Below are 25366 nucleotides of genomic sequence, written 5' to 3' on the forward strand. Positions count from 1 at the left end.
AGGCTGAACAACCCCAACTTCTGCAGCCTGTCCTCATAGGAGAGGAAGCACAACATATTGGAGTTCATGTGCTGATACTGCACATTGTGCAGACCTCAGCTTGTGATAGATGGTCAAAGCTCTTTCCATCTATGCAAATGGATATAATTACAACCCGCATAGCAGCTTACGTTTCTGCTGATGTTGTGAGCGGAGCCATTTTAGATAATCAGTGAGTTGTCTTTTCCATGCTTGTCTTTAAACGTAGCAGTAGTAAATGTAGCTCTTAAGCTGATGTGAAAAGTCAGAGATTGAAAGCATGTGCTGTGTAACCACTTTTGATTCCTCCTCATAGCATGCAGGACTTCTGTGTCTTTAGTGTGAAGAAACAAAGGATGTGCTTACAGGGGACTCGGAAGTAGTGCGGTGTTAGAGTTGAAGGAACAATATAATAAGGCAACAGCAAAAGGGGTTCATTTGTTCTACGTATTCTCCATAACATAGGCTGTAGTGCTTACTTTAATTCTTTTTTGATCTACAACGTTTCTTTTGGCAAAAATGTTCAGTTTTAGTTGAAATCTTAGTAACACTGATGGATTAGCTCAAATATTCATTGATATATTCTGACTATTGCCATTGCTTGATAACATTTTATTTATTATTTATTTATTTTTATTAACCTCACCTTCTACCTAAGAGCCTTTTTGTTACATGTTTATTGGCTAAAATAATATTTTCTGTAGTATTACACTGGGTTTACATAACAAGGTTTTAGTAGTGGAGGAGGTGGCCTCTCCTGAGAAGAGACTGGGGGTTATCCCCATGCTAGACAGTTGGCTCCAAAACACACCCACCGCTGGTTATTGCTGAGCCCATCAGTGACTCCCATGGTGCCTCTGTGATGGCATATTTATGGAAGGGTTAAAAAATGTTGAGGAGCAGTTGTGAGAAGGGAGTAAGGAAAAATGTGAGGAACAACTCTTGCAAAGGTGAGTGAAGAAGGAAGGGGAAGAGGCACTTTGTGTGAGAGCAGAGATCCCCATGGAGAAGACTGTGATAAAGCCTGTGGTGAAGCTGCCCATGGAGGACCATGTTGGAGCAGGTACCACACTGCAGGCTGTGGAGGACCCTGCTCTGAAGCAGGTAGATACGCCCAGGAGGAAGCTGCAGCCATGCAGAAACAGGCTCCTGGCAAGAACTGCAGTCCATGGAGAGGAGCCCATGGCTGTAGTAGGAGGCCTGGCAGGAGCTGTGGCCTGTGGGATGCCCACTCTGGAGCAGTTGTTTCCTGAAGGTCTGCATCCCCTGTAAAAGACCCATGCTTGGGGCAGTCAGTATTTCGTGGTAGGGATCCCACAGTAGAGCAGGAGAGAAGTGTGAGAAAGGAGCAGCAAAGTGTTGGGAACTGACCACAACCTCCATTCCCCAACACCTTGTGCCATTCAGGGGTCACAGGGAAGAAGGATGTGGAAGAGTAAGGAATAGAGTGAAGTTAAGCCTGGAAAGAAGGTGTTTTTAGTTTTGTCTTTGTTCCTTGTTATCCTACTCTATTTTTAATTGGCAATAAATTGATCTTCCCCCAGCAGTCTGTTTTGCCCATGACAGTGAATGCTAGACAATCTCCCTGCCTTTATCTCAACCCACAAGCTTTTGTACATCTTATTTTCTTCCTCTGTCCCATTGATAAGGGGGAGCAAGAGCATGACTTGGTGGGCATCTGGCAGCCAGTCAAGGTTAGTCCACCACAATTATCAGATTTCTCTTTCAAGATTTAATAACTGTAGGATTACTTACAGGTGATTTCCTGTACTTTCTTCAGACATTTCCAAACCCTTACTTTTGAGGGGGGGGGAGCAACCTATTTAACCATGATTGCAGCCATTAAAAAAAAAAAAAATCTCTGGTATTCTTTCTATGATGCTTGAGCTGTTTGATTGTTTTAGCATTTTAATCCTTCAGGCTAGTATTTTAGTTTGTGTTTTTTTTTTTTTTTCATGTATTGCTAGGTTGTGGTGAATAAAGCCAAATTGTTTTAAATCACTGCTGACAATCTTTTTTTTTTTTTTTTTTTTTGGGGGGGGGGGGGTAGGTTTTTGCCTCCCTAAGAAAAATACTACAGCTGCTCAGTTATAGCTGGAAGCTAGTCTTTGACTGACAGCTATTAAAATACAACCTCAGCTGAGATGCAATAGCTTTATTTGTGATTCATGTCTGTTTTGGTATAAGATAAAGACTAATTTTATATTGCCACTGAAACTCATTTAAATTCTTCTGTTTAACCTTGTGTTGAAAAGGGCTTCTGTGGTTACTGACAATCCATGAAATTTCTCTGCTGTAACTTGAGGACAGTCGCATGAAAGGGCCTAACATGTGGACTCTTGTCCATCAGGTCAAAAGACAATATTCTCACAGTTGTGTAATGTATGCAGGTTCAGGATAGAGACTTGCCACAGCTCTGTGGAGAGAAGAGGGCGAAAGCTTGAAATAATGAATCCTTTTGCAGTGTTAATTTTTGGATAGTATGCTGACAATGCAAATTGAATAAGAAGTTTAAAACAAATATAAAAGCCTAATGCAATTTTATCTGCATAGGAAGTCTCCCTAGTATTGTGCATATCAAAAGATAAGTTTCACATTGTTACACCCCTGTTCTTTTGCCCAAAAGTGAAGTTAATGGACAGGAGAGTCTGAGTTGCACAGATTTGTTTCAAATTCAGTGGTTTGTTGTAAGAAAAGCAGGAGATTTAAGGGTAGGTACCTGTTTCTGAGGAGTCCAAGGTGCTATGTAGTTCAGTGATGTTCCTCTTAAAAGAGGAATCGTTCAATATTCTAGTTTTATTACAATTAATATACTGTTTATATCTAGCTTCATAACTTAAGTCAACATTTAATATCTGATGAATGTCATAAATAACCTGGGTCTGGCAGGAAATAAATGTAAGAACAAATACACCAGCTGAAGTTTGACCTGATGTGAAAGCTTAAGTGAAGATTACTGAAAAAGGGAAGCAATTTAAAGCCTTTTATTTGCTACCTTTCTCACTCTTGTGCTATCTACTGTTGTTTTCTTTACTGCTGTGTCCATAGAGATCGAGTTAATTAACTGAGCACATGAAATGTTTTGAGTTCTCAAAATCATGATGCACACTTTGCTACTCTTTTTAATCTAGGTTCAATTTGGTTGTTAAAGCAGCACTAGAACTGGTGAGTTATCGTAGCATTCTGCTAGCATAGGCACAATATTAAAAATACAAGAATACTAGGTGCCAAGAATTTGTGAAAGGTGGTTTTTAATAATGCTTTGTAAGCTGCAGGAAAAGCTGACATACATTTCTGTTCGGTAGCCTACAGGGACTGAAGGTTACTGTTTGTTTGGTTTTAGTACAGGCCGGAGTGGAAATAATTCAGGCACAAGCAACTGGGAAGAAAAAGTAAATGCTGTCTCCAGTGGGGGTGGTTGGGGAGTATTGTTGCACTTTTTGTAGGTTTTGGTATAACTTTAAGCAAAACTCTACTTTTTAAATAAGTAGAATGTAAACATATGTAGAATTAAATAGAAGTGAAACATGAAACAGTATATTAAAACATGCTGATCTGGATGATGGAAAATTAAATCTCGGTGGCTTTCATCCACTTACTAAAAACATGTAACTAAAGTAACTAGGACTGTAGTCAACAGGTAATGTAAGCTAGGCTTGTAAAGAAAAGTCAGTGGTTAATGTCTGTTTTTCTCAATAGAACTGAAAATTGTTTGCAGTCAGGAGGTATGAAAGTTGTCAGCTTTGTGAGCCTATCAGTGTTTTATTAGAAGAGGTTATGAGGAAAATATGATCTTAGAAAAAAGATTTAAAATGCATTCAAAAAATAATTTGAAGCATATGGGCAAAATAGTTTTTGTCCAATTACTGGCCTTGAACAGTCAACTTTATGTAGTAATGTTGACATTCTACATTATGCATACCTAGGTATCTGATAAACTGCCCATAGTACACGGATAATATGTAAAATACTGGTTAACCTTTAAATATATATATGCTTGGGAAAATTTTGAAAATAAACGTGTAGTATGTGAAACGTTTTAGACCTTGAGGAAGGCTTGAGACTATAATCAGAGAGGTCTTACAGAAGATAACTGAAATCTAGTGAACAGATATAAATCTACACAGAAAATTCCCATGCGAACGTGTAATCCTTCTGTGCCCACCGTTATTCAGGCAGTACCACTAAAACCACAGTAATCTGGGGTAATCTCGTTTGTTGTCACCAGCAATGAAAAAGATAAAACGCTAAAATGAAGTAATTCAGCAAAAAAGTGTGTGAAAGTGAACGTATTGCCGATGCTAATTTTGATAGGCTTGTTTTACTTCTGCTGGCATAACATTCATATTTCAATTTTCCATGTGTGGTTTTGTCAACGTTTTGATGTAAATTCCTAAGTCTGTGGTAGGGGTTTTAAGACCTAGCTAGAGTTTCTTAAATATTACGGAAATGATTGAGCTCACAAGTGTTCATAGAGCACTGTGGTTAGGATTTCTCAATTTCTACAGAACTGTCTAATATTAGCTGAAACAGCTACTCGACTATGTTATCAGTAGTAAAACAGTGACATTTTAATATTTTAGTATTTTCCTGAGAGATGAGGTTTACAGTCAAGTTATTCTTTGCTTACATTGCTTACACTTTATTTAGTGTGTGGTTATTGCCTGTTTATGTGGAAATCAAATTGAGGAAGCTTTGCAGCCATAGCAATGCAATTCTTTGAAACTCTATATTACATAATTCAGTATAACACCGTGTTCCTTGTTGTGAAGTAAGTCATAGTTTCTGTTAATGCCAGCAGATAATCTGGGTATTTAATGGAACAGTGCCTGGTGTGTAATGAAGGAAACGGTCTGGGTGACAAATACTAAACAAAGACTTTAAGGAGGTTCATAGTTCTTACATTCCTTCTGTATTTTACTAAATATATTTGTATTTATTCACATGTCCGTATGTATATTTAATTCTATTTTACAATAAAGTAACTTGATTCTTGAACAAGTAAGTTTTCCAAGGAAAACATTTACATCTGTAAAAATCAAATCCAGTTAATGCCTTCTCTATGTTCAAATTTTCCTTTGTAAAAGGCAGAATACATTTTTTTTTTCTCTAGACTTACACTGAAGTGCATACATCTCATCTATGTAAGAATGAACTCAGTGGTCCTTACGTAAGGAGTTACAGCATCCTTGTAAAATGTTGCAAAGCTCTTGATCTGGAAGGTTAATTTATACATGAGACCCATACAGAGAAGACAAGGCTTGGGATATTTTTTTCCCCAAGATATCTTCAGGTGTTGAGGGAAGGTTACAGCAAAACTCTTTAAGAAAATCCATTAGAAGAGATCAATGAGTGCTTGGTGTCTTAGGTGCAGCATGCTTTCTGGATCTTGATCAGAAAATTGACTGATTTGAGCATGTAAGCAGCATTAAAAGTCAATCTGCTTACTTGTTACATGAAGAGAAAACAGATGGTAGCCCTGAAAAGCCTGTAAAATAGCAGATGGAAACTGCCACACCCTCTGATTAATATAATATTGCTGCCTTGGCTATACAAACATGTTTGTTATGAAGATATTATTCAGCTTCTGGAAACTCCAAAAAGTAGCTCTCTGTACCTGATCTATTAACCTTCATCAATTGAGGAGTTTTCAGTCCTTGTGTATTCTTGTTTCGTTGTTTTGTTTTGTTTTGTTTTCAGATAATTGAAGGCAGTCTGTACTACAGAGCCTTCCTTGTCTGGCAACAGTAAGACTTCATATGCATTATTATGCTTCCCAGTCTGAGGGAATGGGAAAACGTCCGGTTCACCTAGTGGACTCCACTTAGAGGAAATGCCTCAGGTTTTTCTGGTTGTGTGTAAAAATGGGTGTCTAGCTATAGTGTGCACACTTTGTTCAAGAAAACTTAGGGATTCCCACGTTCTGTACTGCGTGGGGAGTTCCTCCAGCATCTTTCAGTTCTCCTGCTGTGGAAGCCGTGAGCTCCATACCCTTGACTGTCTGGATAGCAAGTTTATGTTTTCCCTTCATTTTTCTAAGTTCAGAGCATCCAAATTAAAAGTGCAGAAGGGGAGGATGGGAGACGAGCTCACTTTATATTTCCCTCCTGGAGGAGGAAATGCATTGTGACTTTATATATTTTTTTTTTTCAGTCCAACCTGCAATTGACTCAGCTGTCACTGACAGACATAGCAAATTCCTTTTGTTTTGGGGACACTTGTGTTTCTTGATAAGCACGTATAATATAAAAGCTTATCAGACTTCAAGGTTAGGGGAGCAATTTGCTGCAGCAATTTGTCCTCGTTATCACAGGCTTCCCTGTTGGGGGACCGCTGCCCTCTAACCTGTCTCCTTCTCATATGAAGGAATATTTAAAAGGACAAGCTCTCTTCTCAGAGATTCTCTAAATGAATTATGTAGCATATATCTTAATGTCTCTGGTTGGCTAGTAGTGCTCTTTGGGAACCATGCTGGCTTTATTCTCCCAGAACACAAGAAATTTCTTCCACCTGCTGCAGACCCATGCCAGTTATAGGAGAACTATTGTTGGGAAGTAACCCCGTTGACCCCTGAGCACTGTGCTTTGTACTTCTCCGGGAGGTCAAATAAAAGGTTTGGGGAGCAGTAGTCAGTAATTGTACGAATGTAGCGGTTCAAATGCCTTATTTGTGTCACCCTTAGCACATACAGCTCGCTAGTGCAATACACTCACACCCTTACTAGAAAAAGAGGAGAAAATGGTTATTTACCCACAGTACATTGCCACCTTGAAAGAACATTATAGTTAACGTAGATCTCACTTGCTCTCCATTTCTGCTTTTAGCAGAATTTCATCCTACCATAGACTTAAATTTAGTGATTTGAAGGAGACTCATGATGACTCTGCTTTTAGTGCATTCACACATGTGCTTGACAGGGCACGGCAGAGAAAGCTTCAATAATCCCCCCTGACCTTCCCACCCCCCTTTTTTTCCCTTCGAAATATAAACTTCTGTATCGCTACTAAACTGCAATTCTTGAGATACTACAGTTTTGAGGAGGAAGCCGCTGGGGATTTAAAAGCAACTGAAGAGAGTAATTTCAAGTAATTTTTGTACCATTTAGGAAATACTTGAAATCCTTGTGTAACCTCCTAGTGTTCAAGAAGCCTTGTTTATCCCAAAGCAAAGACTGAATCATTTTTCATGCTGCGTTACTGCTGTTGTAGTAGAGGCTGTTTATTCCAAACACGCTGTAATACCCTGGAGTATAAAAAGGACATTGTAATTGAGAAGTTGAGGTGTAGTAGTGGTTACTGAATGTCTGTGTAATTTATAATAGCAATTGTTTCAAATTTTATGTACCAAATATAAAGGCCCATGCTTGTGGATGTGGTATAAATGAACACCCAGAGTACAAGAGAACGTAAAGGCACATTTTTGCTTGTGGACCATGAATGAGAAGTCATTATTTTTGTTCCACGTTTGGGCAAGAGGGTCTTTTGTGCTGGAGAGGTGTATAATGAAGGTTTTAAAGGCAAAGTTAAAAACTGATACTGTAGAAAGCCAGGATGTGATTTACAGAGGGAAGCAACATGATCTTTCACTTAAATCACTGTCTTTGTCTTCTGAAGAGCAATTAAAAGCTTAAAAAAAAAAAAAAAAGTAATCCAGGTACTTGTTAGATCCCAATCAAGAAAGGTAGTTTGGAAGGTTTGTTTGTTTTAATGTCTTGTGCAGGAAATGTACAGTATTTTGCCTAGTTTCCTTTGCTACAGATTTGCTAAATGGAATCACCTGGCTCTATTTATGGTTGAGCATGTGTATATGCTGTTACCTAAATGTCGATACTTGCATTTTATTCATTGCTTGAATAAAAACAATCTTGCTATGTATTATAATAGAGCATGAACTGCAGAATTCAGTGTTTTTTAATAAATACTGAGCTAGAGATCCTTATGTTGTCAATACACGAAACAGTGACTTAAGTACTAAACACAGATCAAACTGAAAACTTGGTCTCTAGCTGTTTGGAAGTAATAGATTCTAATTCTAAGAAACATTTTGAAAGTTATTTTGCAAACACTAAAAGAAAGATTAGGTATTTATATTAATTTAAGAAGTTACTCACTTTGTATGGAGCATTTGTAATATTTTGCGTAAGTCAGACACTTGAGCTGGGTGATCCAATTCAAATAATTCCTGTAGTCTATCTTGGCCTAACCTCTATAACATCTGTGTAGCATTTTTAGTGTGCAGGGTTTCAAAGGCCTGTGTGCAAGGTCAGTCCTGTCCTCAAACAGCCCTAGTAAATAAAAATAGTCACTAAACATAAGCATACCACATTGTCTGCACTGAAGTCTAAAAAGTAGGGACTTCTGTGCAACTGAGCACACACAAAAAGAAATATCATAAGCAGCGCTTAAAATAGTTGCTATTCTCAATACGTTGCTTAGGAGCTTGATTTCTGAAATAGATGTTGATCTTTTTTGTTCTTTTTCTGGGAACGAGAAATAAATAACATCTGCAACAGCATGTTGCTATCAGGCAATCTGCTTAAGCTTCCTGTGCCGATCTCTACAGCATCAGCAACATGAGTACCAGCGCTGCCCAGTTTTTCTTTACCACAGGGGGGAAAAATCAATTTCTTTTTTTTCTGACCTTTTTTTCCCCCCTTCTCTCTCCCCACCCCCAACTGTGTCTGACTTGCCTGACAGGAAATTTTCTAATTGCCGGAACAGCTGGTCGCAGCAAAAACGCTAGGGTTGGTCTTCCCTGCTAGACTTATGATCGCTCAGTCAGAAAATCTAAACATCATGGTTTCTTAGTCATGTTTAAGTTTCTGGCTCTCCGTGCTCGTTCTATTCGGGTGAGTTTAGTTTCTTATTTAAGAAAAGCTAAGGGAGAGATTTATTAGAGCATTGGTAGGGTTTAAGCTTCTAATTTCAAAGCACTTTTAGTATTTCACAGCTTTGTGATCAGTGCTGCTTGTATACAAAGCCTTCTGTATATTCTTTTTCTAAAAAAAAAAAGGGGGGGGGGGATGTGGGAGGGAGTCTGTGTTCCTATAATATTCTGTAGAAATTTCTAAGGTACCTGCTGACAGCCTGATTGGGAAGTTTTTACCTCTGAAAATGCTGTAATACTTATTATTTTCTCCAAAAATCTTTGAGCGTAGCTATGTGTTAAGCTTTCTCATTGATAGTCTTGTTTTATTAAAAATGTTTCTATTTTTTAAATTAATATTTATTCTAATAGTTAAATTTTATGCAGTCCTTTTAACTATAAGGTATGGTTATTTGTGGAGTGACCGTTAAAATAACATGGGCTCATTAGTATTTACTTCTGGAAATGGTACTAGGAATAGTGGCGCTTGTGTTGTAGTTGGTGTTATGGTTATTTCACCTTTAGGTGATAATTTACATTAATAACTTACATAGAATAATTTCCACTGAATTTGTATATTTTGTTGAACCTATACACTTAAGGATAAAAGGTGTTTTCAGTTAAGAAAATCTCTAGTGACGAACTACATTATCCTGTGTGCTGTTTAACGATTTAACAATACATGTGATTTTGCAGTGTATTCAAGAATTTTCACAGAAACTTAGATCAACTTTCATGTTTCTGCCCCTGTAAGTCTACAAATACTTCTCAGTGTAAAACTTCCTTGCATGCTGTCTTAACATCCTAAGCAATGTATGTCTACTAGTTTGTAAATAAAAGGGATAGTAGTTTGACATCTACTGGCATACGTACTGATTTGAACTTTGCAGTGTTAGAAACTGAAATCTAATTTGCTTGCTGTAACTGAAACAGTGAAACAGGACATGAATGTAAAACAACAGAACATATGATACAGTATACACAGCTTTTATAAAGTAACCCTATGAAATAAACATTTGTCAATTTAGCCATGAAGTTTAGTTCTTTTCCACAAGCAAGGTGAAAGATATTTCTTAGTCTCTGATCAAAAAATGACTGCCTATAGCAATTTGGCTATATTGTCTCTAAAATTCTGTTGATTTTTAAAGTGCTAGACAGTGCACCCTGAGCTAAGGGTTTTCAGACCATGTAAATTTTAGAATATATTATTGAATAAAAGCAAGGTTTTTAATTTTCGTAGATTAGTACTAAATATGTTTGTGGATTTTTCAAAATAGTTTATTAAAAGAAAAAAACTTTAAATTGCAGTGCTCTTAAATGCCAACGCTTACAAAGGAACAAAGCTTGTATCAAAGTTACTGGGAAATGAAAGTTCCACCCAGTGAGTATTTTTTTCCAATGCTGACATGCACAATCTGGTTCATGAGATAATTTAGTGGTGTTTGATCAAAAGAGAATGACATTACAAAACTGTTTTTGGTGACCAGCATCAGACTTTTAAAATGATTACGTGAATTTCTTATCTTTACCTGCTTAACAACCTAGTGTTCGCAGTCCTTTTGGGTAGGAATGAACACGGGAGCCTTTCTTCCTCCCCAGCCTTTGTGTTTTCAATCTGAGGAGGAAAAGTATCTTCAAAATCACTCCCCTAGCCTTGGCCACATGTTTATCCAAAGGGCCTCCTCATCTATCCGTTGACGCAGTGCTCTGAGACAGGACTTGTTCTTCAAACTCATATCTTGCTTCATCTGAAACACCAAAAGAATGGGAGGAGTTCAATCTCAGCAACCAGGTCTGTGGTTTTCATTATATGAATGAGTTGACTACCTGGAACAAATGTAGACATAGACATCTTCAGGGACCTTAAAATTGCTGTAGTATGCTAGGGAACCATGAATGGAAAAGAGCAGGAAGTGCAGAGAGTAAAGAAGAGGTGTCTAAATACAGTGATTTTTGTTTATAATGTCTGTACGTTTTTTTATCTTGGAGACTTCACGTTTCTGTTGTTTTTTCTTTAGTTGTTCAATTAAGCACTTGCTAATCAAATTTGCTTTTAGGAAATTGTATTGTTTCTGCCAGGTAAAAATAATAGATACCATCTGCACAAGTAATATGATGCCAATGGAACTGAGATTTTTCTAATATTTTTAAGTATTTTTCCATCCTAAAAAGAAACAAAGTTTATAAATTGTGGAAAAACTTTATCTGACTTCAAATGTCCCTGTTAGTTACAACATCTCTCTTCTTGCTTTGCTAAAGTACTAGTGTAAAAGAGAACATACACAGAATATCCCTAAATCAGCTAACTTTTAAGCATGACAATGCTTTGCCTTTTCCTGTATTAGAATAGTTACTACTTCAGTAGTAGCTGTTTTAACCAGCTTTTTAAAGCAATTGTACAACTTACAAGAATTTAAATGCATACCAGGTCTGTTAAGTGACTTGAATTTTAAATATTAGTCACAAATATAAGAATTGTTTTTATGCCATGGTTTACATCAGCGATGTTGCTCACTGAAGTGATGGGAAGTTATGAAATAATTGTTGGACATAGATATTTTTTTTTTCCAAGGGTAGTTTTGAATTTAGAGGTAGAACTATAATGAGTATAGAATATGTGAATATATGTAGAACGTCTGAATTTTTAAAAAATAACTAACATGGTGCATTCCTCACACTTCTAATTCCTATTTTTAACTTAAAGATTTCCATAAGCTCTAATACAAGCAGTAAAAATAATTGGTTTTCAGTTTGCTGGCTCTTCTTCAAAACGCGTAGTTCATATGGATTTTATTTCTTCAGGTAACACTGAAAATTCATTCTACATTCAAAACAAGTTAGGAAAGTAAGTGCATCTAGGAGACTTCCTGACTCAAGGGAGGGGAGGAAAAGGAAATTATGTATATGAGCTGCAGAGCTGTGCCAGCATTGAGTCATCCTTTTGAAATCACTTGATATCCAATAAGCTTACTGTCCTTACTGCTTCATGTAACTTTAGAAACGAGGTTTAATATCATAGAAACCATTTCTGAGATACTGAGTATTTGATTACAGGAATCAACAGTATTTTGCCCGTGAGGGTCAGAAAATTGAACTCTGAGTACAATGAAGGTTAACAGAGTAGTAAAAGGAGACTTTCTGCAGCAGTTGTTGGAGCAGTGTTAAGTAACTTGGTGGGGAATCTGTTTTCAGGTGTTCATCCATACCTTCACTTGTACTGAGCATATGTATGCCTTGAAATCAGTCGATTCTTTTGGGGAAGCAAAACTTTCCTGGAAAAGACTGAGGGAGTGAAAACAAAGCTGCTGCTTCCTTAGGGAAGATGGAAAAAATGTATGTAGCTAAGACTTACAAGTGGAAGCTCAGAAAAGCAGTGTTTTTGCTACTGCTCAACTTTGAAGTGGAAGATGAAAACTACAATTAGCTCTTTATTCATTGGATTTGCTTTTTGAAAGTTGTAGGGTCAATGGTGTAAACTGATAGAGCAGTGAGTTTAAGTTAAAATTCATCGAGGGCAATTGAATAAATACATTCATTGAACAGCCACTATAAACTGCCCTTTGCACTTTTAGAAATGACTATTTCCTGTCTTACAGGAAAAAGATGGCACCCTAACACTACTGAACACCATCTTTATTTCAGTAACTTATTGTTAACATTTATTATAGGGCTGTCTTAACTGGAAATATGGCTGATCTTTGAGGGGATAATCACCAACACTGGTCTGACTTAGTTGTGACTGAAGGTAGGAGAAAGGTTTTCCTCTCCTTCAGGCTCCTGGCTGTACTGAAGTTGTGATTCCAGAAGCACGACCTTCCCTCATGGAGATTCTGGCTCTTTCTCATCCATAAATTATCTCTATATAAATAAATATTATATAAAATGATATTTAATCAATTTTAAAATGTTATTTTAAGTGGGAAATATGAATGAAATAGTTCCCGAAGAGCGTTTTGGTGGAATCCCACCAGCATTTCTTAGTGCATTAATAGTGTCCGTTTAGAAGGAGTTTTCTAATTATACCTGGACTGACCCAGTTAAGTGCTAAATTGTGTATTAGGAACAAAGAATTTTGCATGAGTCGGGGTGTTGGACATGGTGGTGGTGTTTACCATTGGAAAGTGGTGACTGGGAGAGGATGAGCAGTGTCACCACTCATCTGAGTGCAGCCTCGGGATCGGTGCCTTGGTAAGACAGTTCTTGCAGGTCTGAGCAGGAAGATGCTCACTTGGAGTGAGTAGTAGGGGTCTATGCCCATTGTGAGCCCAGCTGTGATGCAGGGGCTTCCACATAACATTAAAAAGGAAGATTATCAAAATCTTCATAATCTTCATAAAAATGAAGATTATCAAAACCAAAAAGTAATTTTCAAGACCTAGGGGCTGTGAGGTTGCTTTACAGTGGGGGGAAAAAAACCCTGAGCTAACCTTTACTTATCTTAAGGGGGAAATTATGGCATAGCTAAGTCTGTAAGTACCTATACATAGAAGATGCTCCTGATTGTACCTTCTTAATTCGATTAAAAGAGAAGGACAGAATTAACAGGTGAAGGTGAAACCTGGAAATGTTGGAAGTGGGAATGTCAGTATTGAAGTTAATTTCTCCAGTGTTACTTAACCTGGTTTAGATATTCTGGGTTCTCTTTAGATTAAAATCTTTGATATAAGGAACCAATGTATTTCTGATGAACACCTGTATTTTTAGATGAAAGTTCTCTTATGATCTTAGAGGTATTGTGTGAAAACAAGGCTATTCTGCAGAATTACAGATACACTCAGAACAGAATTGTAATCATTCCTTGAGATTAAAATTTGTTAATCTGTTTATCTAATGCCAAAGTCTTAACACCACTTTTACTATTTTTGGTCAGCATGTCAACAACATTTAGCTGTCCAGGAAGTTTTTTGTATACAGGACTTATCTAAAGATTTTTTTTTGCATATGGCTGATTTCTCACCCACTGGGTTTTGATGAACTCGAGTATGTATAAGCCATGTCTGTCCTAGTCATCTGAGCCTCATTATACATTAGAAAAATGTGGTCTGTTTAAAAGCCCTACTGATAGGGAAGTTGCTTCTGAATTCCAAAAGCAAACATACCATGGTATTTTTTTGTCCAGAAATCATTGTAACATTCAGATGTTTTTTTTTATTTAAAAGTGTGAGGGTCAGCCTTATCCCTGTTATTCACGTCAATTACGAAAACTTCCATCTCTGTTAGATACAGAAGTGGATGTCTCCTTTTTCTTTCTCAACCCTGAATTTTTTATTCAGGTGTTACAGATCTGATGGTGTATTTTGTGACTTACTTCATGTAGTCAGTAAGTGTGCAGAAGGAAAATTGTTTTGGTTGGTGCTTAACTGCCTGCCAACTGAAATGCGCTGCAGCTCCCAGGAGGTTCTCACCAGTGTCTAAGGAGAATTAGTTTTCTGGGAAAGCAAACAAACACACGACCTTGTTTTGCAGTCACTACTGCCCCTTTTCTTAACTGAATACGGATGCTGTGTGTTATCTTTCATAACTTCTTCCTGATGCAAAGGACTCAAGACAGAGCACAGTTGTTTGTCCTATTTTTTCATAATGAGAACTTGTGGGGTTTTCTAAATCCATACCTGATTTACTTTCTTAATAAGGAAAAATTTCTTGGAAATCTGTTTCTGAATTTGATAGTAGCTTTCTAGTAGATTTGGGGTATTGTGATAATTTTTTTATTTTTTTTTTTAGCATTTAGCTGTTCCCTTTTTTGTTTGTTATCAACTAGAACACTCATTTTATACAAGAACAAGCATCAGAGTCATGAAAATTGTACAGTTAATTATTTTGAAACTAGTTGAACACTGTAGTGTGTTAAATATAAATGTTCTTGCAGAAAGTCTGAAAGTCTTAATCTACAAGCACTCAGCATATACTTGTCTTTGCTCTTGGTATTATAAAAATAAACTGCTTGTTATTCTGTACATAGCTGACCACAAATGCATTTAAAAAAAAAAAAAAAAAACACGCTGTTATAATGGAATTAACATGCCCACTACTCAATCTCTTTGTACATGCATATCTTTGTTAGAGATTTGATGTTTGGATATCTAGTTTTTGATCAGCTTTCTGTATTTTATCTGATTTCAATGTCATTTCACTGAAGTTGATGGGAGAGAGTGTAGTGAGTCCTCCTGTTTGGGGTGGGTCTGTTTTTTTGAGTCACGTTCTATTTGACGTGAATGCTTAGGGTGGCTTAGGCTATAAACATTTCCTTGTATTTCTTTCTTACCTTTATGGATTGATGTCACTTCATGACTGTACACCCATTAAAAGTCACCTATGTGTGAGCAATTTAAATATACGTTTAAATATAATTTACCATTCCATTATACTGTGGCTGTAAAAGTTTACGTTTCTGACGTAGCTGCTGCTTTTTCCCTTTGGTGTAGTGTATATGTCACTATTACTTCCACTACAAGTGTATACTGAGATCTTTGTCACTCATTGTGAAACTAATGAACTAATTTGTCTCTAAACACTTAACTCTTTATGATTATATATTTGAGTTATTAAAAATATTTATACTCATATTCATACAATCTTAAGTACCCAGAAAATGAGCAATCTGTCTTCCAGGGATACCTTTCCTAAACAAACATCCTGTAAGTGAACATAACAGCATACTTGCTGATGTTCTTTTTAAGTTAATTCACATCTACTTTTTACACAGCTTTGAAAGAAAGGTAACTTTCTTGGTAGATTTCCAGTTTCTGTCCCAGTGTTTTGGATTTTTTGTCGTGTTTGTCGCTGTCCATGTTCCCACTGTACTTATGCATTTATTCAGGAATCTGAAACTGAGAATTTTAGGCAAGCAGGATGTCTGTGCTATTTCCATATGCTGATGCTCCTTGTTCCTGATAGCTTTCCTCTCCGTCATCTGAATAAGGACATAAGTCTGTTCCTGTGCCATCCATTCAGATGATTCAGAGAGTTTTCTTTGCAGATGATTTTGTCCACATCAGAGCATACACTTAAATATTTGTTAATTTATAGTTGGTTGTTTCACTGTTCTTTCATTTTTAAAGTAAAATTTATGGACTAAGCATGCTTCTGGTTTTTAAAGTACTGTTCAAATTCCAATTGGCATTTATTACATTTTTCTAAAATATTTATCAGGTTTAAGTTGTCCACAAGAGCATATCACACACGGCACTCTTAGCCCTTGGTTGTTTTAAGTATGGGTTTGGCAACCCTTTCTCAAAGTGACTACAGATGGCTTAAGCCCAGATGCCAGAATTTGGTTCATGGTCTGCCTTTTTACTTGTTTCTGCTTTCACATCACTGTCACATTATGTTCAGCTTCATTTGTCCTCTGTGGCACCTGCAGTGAGGAACTGAAAGTAGAGATAAAAGGGCTATGTACTCTTTTTTGCCGCTATATTTATTAGAAAAGAAATACAATCTGTGAAAGCGTAGGAATTACTCAGAGCAATAAGGGAAGTGGAAATTACAAACCTGTAAGTATGATAGGAATGGTATTATGGACCAGCCCTGGACCAGCCCTAGACCAGCCTGATTTCTTTTCAGTTTTTCTGAGGTGCTTGTTTCCAAGATCAAGGTCTGCAGATAAACTGATGCACATCAAGCAAGCAGTGTGTTATAGCATCCAATTCTGCATGGATTACTTATTTAAAAACAGACCTGTTTTTAGATCTGCTGCTGAAAATTCAGAAATACGAAGGATAAATTATGGGAGATTCTGCGTATAGACAAACGCTCATTTTTCTTTTGGTTCTCTGGGCTTTTTCATTACTACTGAGAAATGTTTAACTAGTAAGGCTCTTCTGTTTCTACTTCCTTTAGGGTTTGAAGTCCAGCTTCCTTTTAATATGTTATCTAGTAGTTGTTCCTGTAATAAGATCTCAGAAACAAATACAAATGTTTTGTATTACAGCACAGTTAATTAATCAAGGAAATTAATATAAATTAAAATACTAGAAGTAAAGTAAGCATTCAGTATTTTATAAGTACTTAAAATATGGAATAAAATACGGAATTTTTCCAGTGATAGGTAATAAAAACAATGGCCTATTCCTAAAAATGGTTAAATAGCTTTTCACTGCTTGCCTAGGTGTGTATTTTTATTTTTTTTTTCTGACAAGCATATTTCCTATTCCAGTTTTCATCTGATTCCTAAAGTGAAAAAATGAGTCACCCCTGTGGCTGATGAATTCTAAATTTTGTTAGCTTTTCTCTTAGGTTTGATTCGTCTGTGGAATATAGTCCATTCAGTGTTCTTCTCCTGTGTTTGTATTCCTGTGCACAGGCAGAAATTGTGAGGTACATTACTAAGAACTTACCTATACTGAAATACAGACCAGCACAGCTCGGAGTTGCAAATGATATCAATGCAGGAAGTTATTCTAAAATAGTGATGGTTTATATTCATACTTGTTTTTCACTGACTTCCCGTCTAGGACCGTGTTGATTTAACACTATTATACTGTTAAGGAAATGTTAAGGAAACTCGGTGTAATGTTACCTTCTGTTTGTTTCCTTGTGCTCTATATTTAGTTTCACAATAACGGAAGCCGGTAGCAACCACTTTAAGTTGACTAACACAGCATATGTGTTTTTTTTTTATATTAAATGTATATTTTTATGGCAGTTTTACTTTATAGTGTGAAGAAAGCCTTAAGATCTGCGTGGCTATAAAAAGAAAAAATTCTTAGACCTTTTATTTAGACAGTGTTGAAGTATTAGGCTTGAGAAAAGGGAGCTTTCCAAGTTTATAAATAACAGCAATAAAAGATGGGCAGTAATTATAACTGGATAATAACTGCTGTAATTATAACTGGAAGGGAGGGTCTGTCCCACCGCGTATCAGCCAAAGCACTGGTGAGTGAGTCTCTGTAGTGGTGTGAAAGCTGTCAGGGAAAGGAAGAAAGGAGAGGAGGATCAGTGTCTTTCAGCACCCTTTATGTCATCCTATTTAATTTGAGCCAATCACATGAGACAAATGTTTTTTTCGAAGTATATCAGGAATGAGCAGGAATGGAGAAAACCAGCAAATTAGGGCAAATTCAGCACTAGACTGAATGGCTTCTCTTTTGGAGTATACAGAAAGACAGCACCTGTCAATTACTGTAATTCGTGCTGGTGGCTGAGAAATAGCCATTTCATTTTTGCAGTGTGAGAGGCTTGTATTTTAATTCAGGTAGATAATGGGTACAGTGAGGGTTAATTATCTTTGCCATATCATTCTCATTTCTATAAAAGGCTGAACTTTTGTATCTTTAGCTGCACTTGCAAAATACTGTTTAGGTTAAAATAACAAATGTTCAGCAATTATGTAGAAAGAAGAGGAAACTGCAAATCTGTGGGTATATATTCATCATAAATCTTGCTCCAAAGCGTCTGTTAAGGACAAACTACTAAAGTAGGATATGATCTGAGTTCCCGTTTGTTTAAAACAGAGTTATATTGGGTCTGCCTTATAAGGATTGAAAAGTATCTGAACCTTGAGAAACTGTGAAGACTGGAAGTATTCACTTCACATCAGGAATGTAAAGTGGTGTTTTTGAAGAGGGTGCCCAAAATAACCACTGGAAAGTTTGTTACGTAATAATTGCATAGCATTTGAAATTATTTTTGTTTGTTTATAGAAAACGTGTGAATATCCCTTTCTTTCATGTCTTTGTTACCTTTTGCGATGCTTTGATGCTTTTAAAACAACGTGCATACCCGATCAACTTGAGTCCATGAATCTGACTAGATAACAAGAAGATTGGATTTTTTATATATATTTTTTTTTACTTTCCCAAGACTCCAAGAGAGTTAATAAGTAAAACACTGGAGCTGAAGCAGATCAAAGTGTACAAAGGAATATGTGCTTAGCAATCTGTTCTATTGTGCTGTTCCTCCCCTGGGATTCCGTAAGATTGCAGTGAGTGGTTTAAGTAGTATGTTATCCAGCTGATCGCATGTTAAGTTAAAGCATAAAAATGCTGATACCCACCAACAATAATTACTTTCTCAAGTAGAAGGAACCAACATTTCTTTCAGGCTCTCTGAAGATCCAGGTTTGAGTTATTGATCGATGTATTCCAAATTTTCTCTTGAAAAAAGGTTTGGGATAGATTCTGACATTAGGAGCAGTACGTGGCATACGTGCACACACATGGAGTTTTGGCTGTCTTACAAGAGAAACTGGCACCTGTCTTTATTGGTGGTCTTAGTTTTTGAAAAATCCAAGGTCTCTTCATTATTTTTTTCACTATTTCATTTCAACAGTTGCTAGTACATTCTGTGCATTCTTAAGAAGTGTACATTGGAATTATTTTTTATATATGTGGATAGATGTGCGTGCTCAGGATTTGTTGTGTGCAGTTGGTTTCCAAGTTTGGTTGCTAACCTTTTGAAAAGAGTCCTTTGAAAGAAAAACAGTGATCTAGAAGTATGTTTCAGTAGACATATATGGGCAGTTACTGTGCATTTGTATGTGGTATTAAAATGACTGTACAAAACTATACTTTTAGCAATAATTCATGCACATAAATTTTGCTGAATGCTTGAAAAATGTATAAATGAGTCCTGCAGAAGCACAGATTTAAAATGCTACCTCTACTCCTCTGTCAATAGAACTCGTGTGTATTTTGGTACATGTATATCAAGGAGAAGATCTGGAGCAAGAAAGACTTACCCTTGGTGGAAGAGAAATGGGTTACATAGTACTTAAGTAAACTGGGTGTACATGAAGTCCATGGGCCATGATGGGATGCACACGAGTGCTGAGGGGACCTGGCTGATGTCACTGTGAGGCCACACTTGATTATCTTCCAATGATCACAGCGAATGGGAGAGGTGCCCGAGGACTGGAGGAGAGCTTATGTGACTCCTGTCTTCAAAAAAGGGCAAGAAGGAAGACAGGGAACTACAGGCTGGTCATCTTCAGCCCCTGAGAAAGCAAGGGAACAACTAATCCTGGAAACTGTTTCTGCATGTGTAAAGAAAAAGGCGATGGGGATTAGTCAACATGGATTCACACAGGTGACATAATGTGTGACCAACCTGATAACCTTCTACAGTGAAACAGGTAGATGGATAGTGGATATTGTCTACTTTGACTTTAGTAAGACAGAAGACAATCTCCCATAAGATCCTTACATAGAAACCAATGAAGTATGGGCTCAACAAACAGACCGTGATGTGGATGGTTCTGTACCAGGGGTAGAGTAACTCCACGCAGCAGCAGTGGGCCAACCACCAGCTGAAAAGAAACTTTGCAGGGAAAGACATGGAAATGCTGGATCCCAAGGTAAACACGAGCCAGCAAAGTGTCCTTACAGCCAGCAGGCTGAGGGAGGTGATCCTTCCTCTCTATTTTGCACCGAGTGTCATGTCTCGTTCTGGGCTCCCCAGTAGAAGTGTTAGAGAGCTACTGGAGAGAGTACCACAAAGGGATACTAAGGTGTTTGATGAACAGGAGTATCTGTCATGAGGACAAGCCAAGAGTACTGAGATCCTGAGAGATCTTTAAAAGCTGCCTGGGGAGCCTGCTCTGGGTGTCCATGTTGAGCAGGAGGGTTGAATATGACATCCAGAGCTGCCTTCCAACCTCAGCCATTCTGTGAAATAAATCTGAGTTCCTTAGTTTTATTTTATTCACTGTAGCCCAGGGAAAAAAATAGGAAGAGAATACACAAAAAGTTGTTGTCGTTGGTGTATTTATCGTAGAAGTTACTTAAGTAGCACTGACTAAGTTTGGGTCATGTGTAATGCCTAGATAGATAGTTGTTCGGGTGACACTGATAAGAATGCATTTTTTCTTACCTTTGAACAGTTGCTGGTAAATTTTGAAATTCTTTCCTTGTATGGCAGGGAGTGTTGCTTTTCAGGTGGATTTCAAATTTTTAGTAGAAAATACAGCATTAAGTGAAGACCAGAAAATGTCTAGAAGATCCACTGCCTCATAGTCGTCCTCATTCAAGTGTTAAAAATGAACACCTTTCTAAGAGATCTGGTCCACTTATTACATACGTTAAGAGAACTAAATTCTTAAGAAAATTGGTTTCCACTTCTGGGTTGTAACACTGGAATGGAGATAATGAACCAAACAACATAGGCTTAGACACACAAACTTGGGTACAGCTGAGTTGTTACTGTCACCTCTGTTATATTCTGTCTGGGTTCTGATATGTCTCTAAAGGTTTAAGCTACATGTTCACTAAATTAATACTACCTTTTGTACCAGATAAATTTTATTTTTTTGTAAATGCCTTAATTATGGTAGTGGTATTGCTGAATGTTGTATCTACTTTTGGGAGCGTATAGTTGGTTAGATTCAGTAGCACTGTTATTTTTTTAATGTATTGTGGATTTATAAATGCATCAGGAAGATGCACCACTAATGTAAATGTACCTTTCTCGCTCTGTCAGGAAGAAGGACATATCAAAGAAATTGCAATAACTCATCATGTAAAGGAAGGACACGAGAAAGCAGACCCTTCACAGTTTGAACTTCTAAAAGTGCTCGGACAAGGATCCTTTGGGAAGGTTGGTAACAGACCTCTTGTGGAGTAGTATTTGGGAATATCATATTGAAGAGTGAAGAATGAAATATTTAGAACAGTCACACTGCATTAAAGCAATGTTGGTGGTCAAAACTGATTACTAAATTAGTGCTAATTAGTGCTACCATAATCATAGCAGATCTTCTAAAGCGGTAAACTTATTCTAGTTTGTATGTAGACCTCAAAGATGCATGGAAAAATTGACTTGAAGTAATCAGGTATTCAATGTTAAAAAGAAATGACATTTTGCTTTAACTACTTTTCTGTGTTTGAAGGGGACAAGGTTTGAGAGGTTTTTTGGAATGTAATACTAGTTGCTAACTCACAGGTTATCACCAGTACAGAAACTACAGACAATATATTTTTGTAATACTTTGTAATTTTAAATCATAAATTTTAGGCAATGATGGTCGTTGAAGTAACTATTATATACTGTGGCATTGCTCATGCTAGGCATTATCTGTCAGAATTTGGTTAAGGCACAGTATAACTGGATACTTATTTAAAGTTCTGTTAAATACTCATTTTCTGGAATTTTAGTGGGTACTCTCCACACCAAGATCTCAATAGGTATATGTGGCCTATACCTTTAGCTGTCCAAATCAAACTTAAAAATGAAACATTAATTTCTTGTAACAGAGAGATCATTGAGAAAGAATGGAATTTACAATGAAAAGCAACAAAGCTTTTAAGTCCATTTTAAGCCTTAATTGAAGTACTGAATGTAGTGTTAGCTCTCTAGTATGTTAAACCAATGCTAAACCAATTCTGGATGTTGGGGAAAATTCTAATAGTTCACTTCTCTTGTAATGGAAGGAAGTTACTATTACTCATGTTATTGAAGCAGCAGTTCCAATTAAGCTTGGAAATCTAGATGTTTATAAACTACAAAGTTTTGTACTCAGTCTAATAAGTACTCAATCTAATAAGACTACACTGGAGACGCCTGGTCATTTCTGATGTCATTTGATTACATACAGAATGAAGATCATAGCTTTTATTTGGAAATCTTCAGGAGAAGTAAATCATTCAGGGGCAAGGAGATGTAAGCTAATCAATGACGATTTCAACAATCCCTTTGATTCTGTTGATATTATTAAATTTAATGCTATAACTGCCTTTTTTCATGTTTTGAGAAAGCAAAAATATTTAACTACCTAGCTGAAATATAATGTAAAAATGCTTGTCTTGTCCTCAATTGCTTTAGCATTTAGGCAAAAAAAAAAAGAAGAAAAAAAAGTGTTAATTCTTTTCTAAAAAGTTTGGAAGATATTGCAACTACTCCTTCAGTTTAAAAGTCTAATCTATATGCTTTTCAAGGTTGCTAATATGAGGGATTACAAAAACAGATAAAACTAATCTCATACAGCACATTTAATATTCTCATTTACCACAACATATCTCTGTGCTTTTTCATAAATTACTTGAAAACCTGTGGGAAGTGTATATTTCGCATTTCAAAATCAGGAATATATCTGCATCTTAGGGTTATTAAAAACAACTCCACTCAAGAAATCAAGAAAAGAATTTACACGAAGAAGAAAATGAAAGACACTTTAGCTGAGGCTGGTTTTGCTTTACTGATACATGCAAAATTCAATCAAAGCATATTAACTATGCTTTTGTGACACAAGGTTGGTTCTCACTATTTTATATGTTGTTAAAATGAATTATTAAATATTATTTTACATAGCTTTGTGGATCCACTGCTGTACACACATTTATTTTCATATCAGGCAACTATTTCATTAGCACTTTGGTTATACTATCTTATAAATTTTATTAAGACAGACCTACTTAAAAGGTTAACATCAATAAGCTTATTTTTACAGAAGTGTGTGATTATAAAGTTGAATTTTGTTTCAAATTTTTCATCTAAGTGATTCCAAATTCATCCTTCCCTTTACTCACTGAAATCAAGGAAGTTAAACCAGAATTAGTTTGGCAGATTTTGCCTTGAATAAACCTTTTAGATCATGAAATGAAGTAATATGTAAAAATGCAAGGAAATTTCTATTTGTACTTTGCAGAATCTAAAGAGAACTTTCAAAGAAAGATAGAGCTAGTAGCAGAACTGGGAGGAGTAAACTCAGATTTTATACCAAAGTATATTCATTGGAGTTGCCTTTACTTTCTTTTAAGAATTCTTTTTCATTTTCCATGCAGGTATTTCTTGTCAAAAAAATCTCAGGATCAGATGCCAGGCAGCTTTATGCAATGAAGGTATTGAAAAAGGCCACCTTGAAAGGTAAGCAAGGAGGTAGAGAAATCATAGACGTTATTACCAAAAAATAATCTTTACACATAGGCTATTCTACAGATAGTATCTTAGAACTTATTTCTGTCAAACTGCTTTGTGTAGTAAACCCAGAAGGATTTAGTAAACAGTACAATATTGATATTAAAAGGGGAAGTAGGTTCAGTTCTTTGCCATGTTAAATGTTAGGTCCCTCTCATTGGTGGTGGTTTAAAAGAGTAGTTGCATTGTATCTGCCACCTGACTTGCTACTGAGCTGTTATCTGAAACATACTATCTTTCCTTTTTTAACTTTATGTGTATCACAAATGAGACAGGTAATACTGTTTGCTCAATTTACATTGAGGTTACAATATTTAAAAATGTATTATATCAATTCTTTTATTCTAAAATCTCTAAGAAGAGGAGTTAGGTTTTTTTTGTATCAGAACTTTTTTTTCCAGAACTTTTGACACTTGCTCTTGGACATAGGATATAATTGGAGAAATCTTAAGTTGTCTTAAGCTAAATGAGCAAAAATTAGTTTTAAAATGAATCTCGAAAATATTTTGTTTCTTGAGTGGTTTTGGTCACAAATGGCATCAGTAACAAAATAAATTCAAACCTGCACAATCTCAAATCTGTCCTGGAGAATTCCATAAGATTTTTTTTATAGTATATTAAAGTGATCTCTAACTGCTTAGCCAGAGTGTGTATTTATTGTTTTATGTCATTGTTTAATACTTCAGTCTATTTGTATTGTTTTTTAAGTCACAACTGCACTAGAACTGCAATGATAATCTTGGCATTGCTCTAACAATTTGTGGAACTTCACCTGTGTTATTGATATAATACTGATTTGCAGTTTTAACATGTTTTAATCTGAAAATATTCACAGATGACTTGTGAACAAAAACTTCATACTTGCATTGAATTGTGACCCTCTGCTAAAATGTTGAACTTCACATTTTTCTGCAGAAGATCTAGTGCCAATTGTCTATCTCAAATCTCATTATACTTCACTTTCGTTTAAAACTATTAGGATGTGAGTGGTTTTTGAACAGTTTCCTATATTTTGATTACTCTGTATTGCGGCACAAGTTATTCTCATTATTTACTTCCTATTTTTTCTGGAATTGATTTCCACTCATTTAAGGTCCTTTGATATCCTCAATAGCCTTTCATTTCCCAAACCTGTTAGTAGCTGAGAATTGGAGTCAAAGGTCATCTAGCAGTTCCTTTTTGAAGATGTTTGAGAGTTTGTCTTCATCACATTTTAATGGTGGTTTAGCCTTATGCATAAAAAGCGTAGTACAAGTTGTGGATCTAGTTCTGCCTGCACATGGGGAGACCGATAAACACTGAAATTGGAAGTGTGACTTGCAGCTGGGAAAGGAGATGCTCTGAGGCAGTAAGAACTCAAAGATACAAAAGGCTGGAACAGAAAACTGACACTAGCAGGAAGATATCACACTTTTCAACTCTTTATCTGAATTTTCAGTTGCTTTTGAGTGTCATTTGGTTCCAGAACGAAGTTGAAAGCGAATGAAAGTTAAACTAATTGGAAATAATGTTCTTTTTCTGTAATTGCAACTTCCTTCAAGATCTAATATTGTAATTGAAAATAATATGCTGTATTCCTTGATTTGCCTAAGGTTCTTTAGTTCTTTTGAATATACTTCGTAATACTATTTTTGTG

At 36.3% G+C, this 25366-nt stretch overlaps 1 protein-coding gene across 3 annotated transcripts in view; it reads left to right on the plus strand.

Annotated features, from left to right (window-relative positions):
* Positions 1-25366, plus strand: part of RPS6KA3 (ribosomal protein S6 kinase A3) — a 76816-nt gene that overhangs the window by 15936 nt on the left and 35514 nt on the right. For 2 of the 3 annotated variants that reach the window (XM_035320706.1, XM_035320628.1), the window contains exons 3-4: positions 21298-21414; positions 23598-23679. In XM_035320706.1, coding sequence (XP_035176597.1) covers positions 21298-21414; positions 23598-23679 — 199 coding nt within the window. Of the gene's footprint in view, positions 1-8812; positions 8867-21297; positions 21415-23597; positions 23680-25366 lie in introns of those variants that run through there. The other variant, XM_035320790.1, reaches the window with a different exon arrangement.

The sequence above is a fragment of the Oxyura jamaicensis genome, chromosome 1 (genome assembly GCF_011077185.1).
Source record: "Oxyura jamaicensis isolate SHBP4307 breed ruddy duck chromosome 1, BPBGC_Ojam_1.0, whole genome shotgun sequence".
NCBI lineage: Eukaryota > Metazoa > Chordata > Aves > Anseriformes > Anatidae > Oxyura > Oxyura jamaicensis.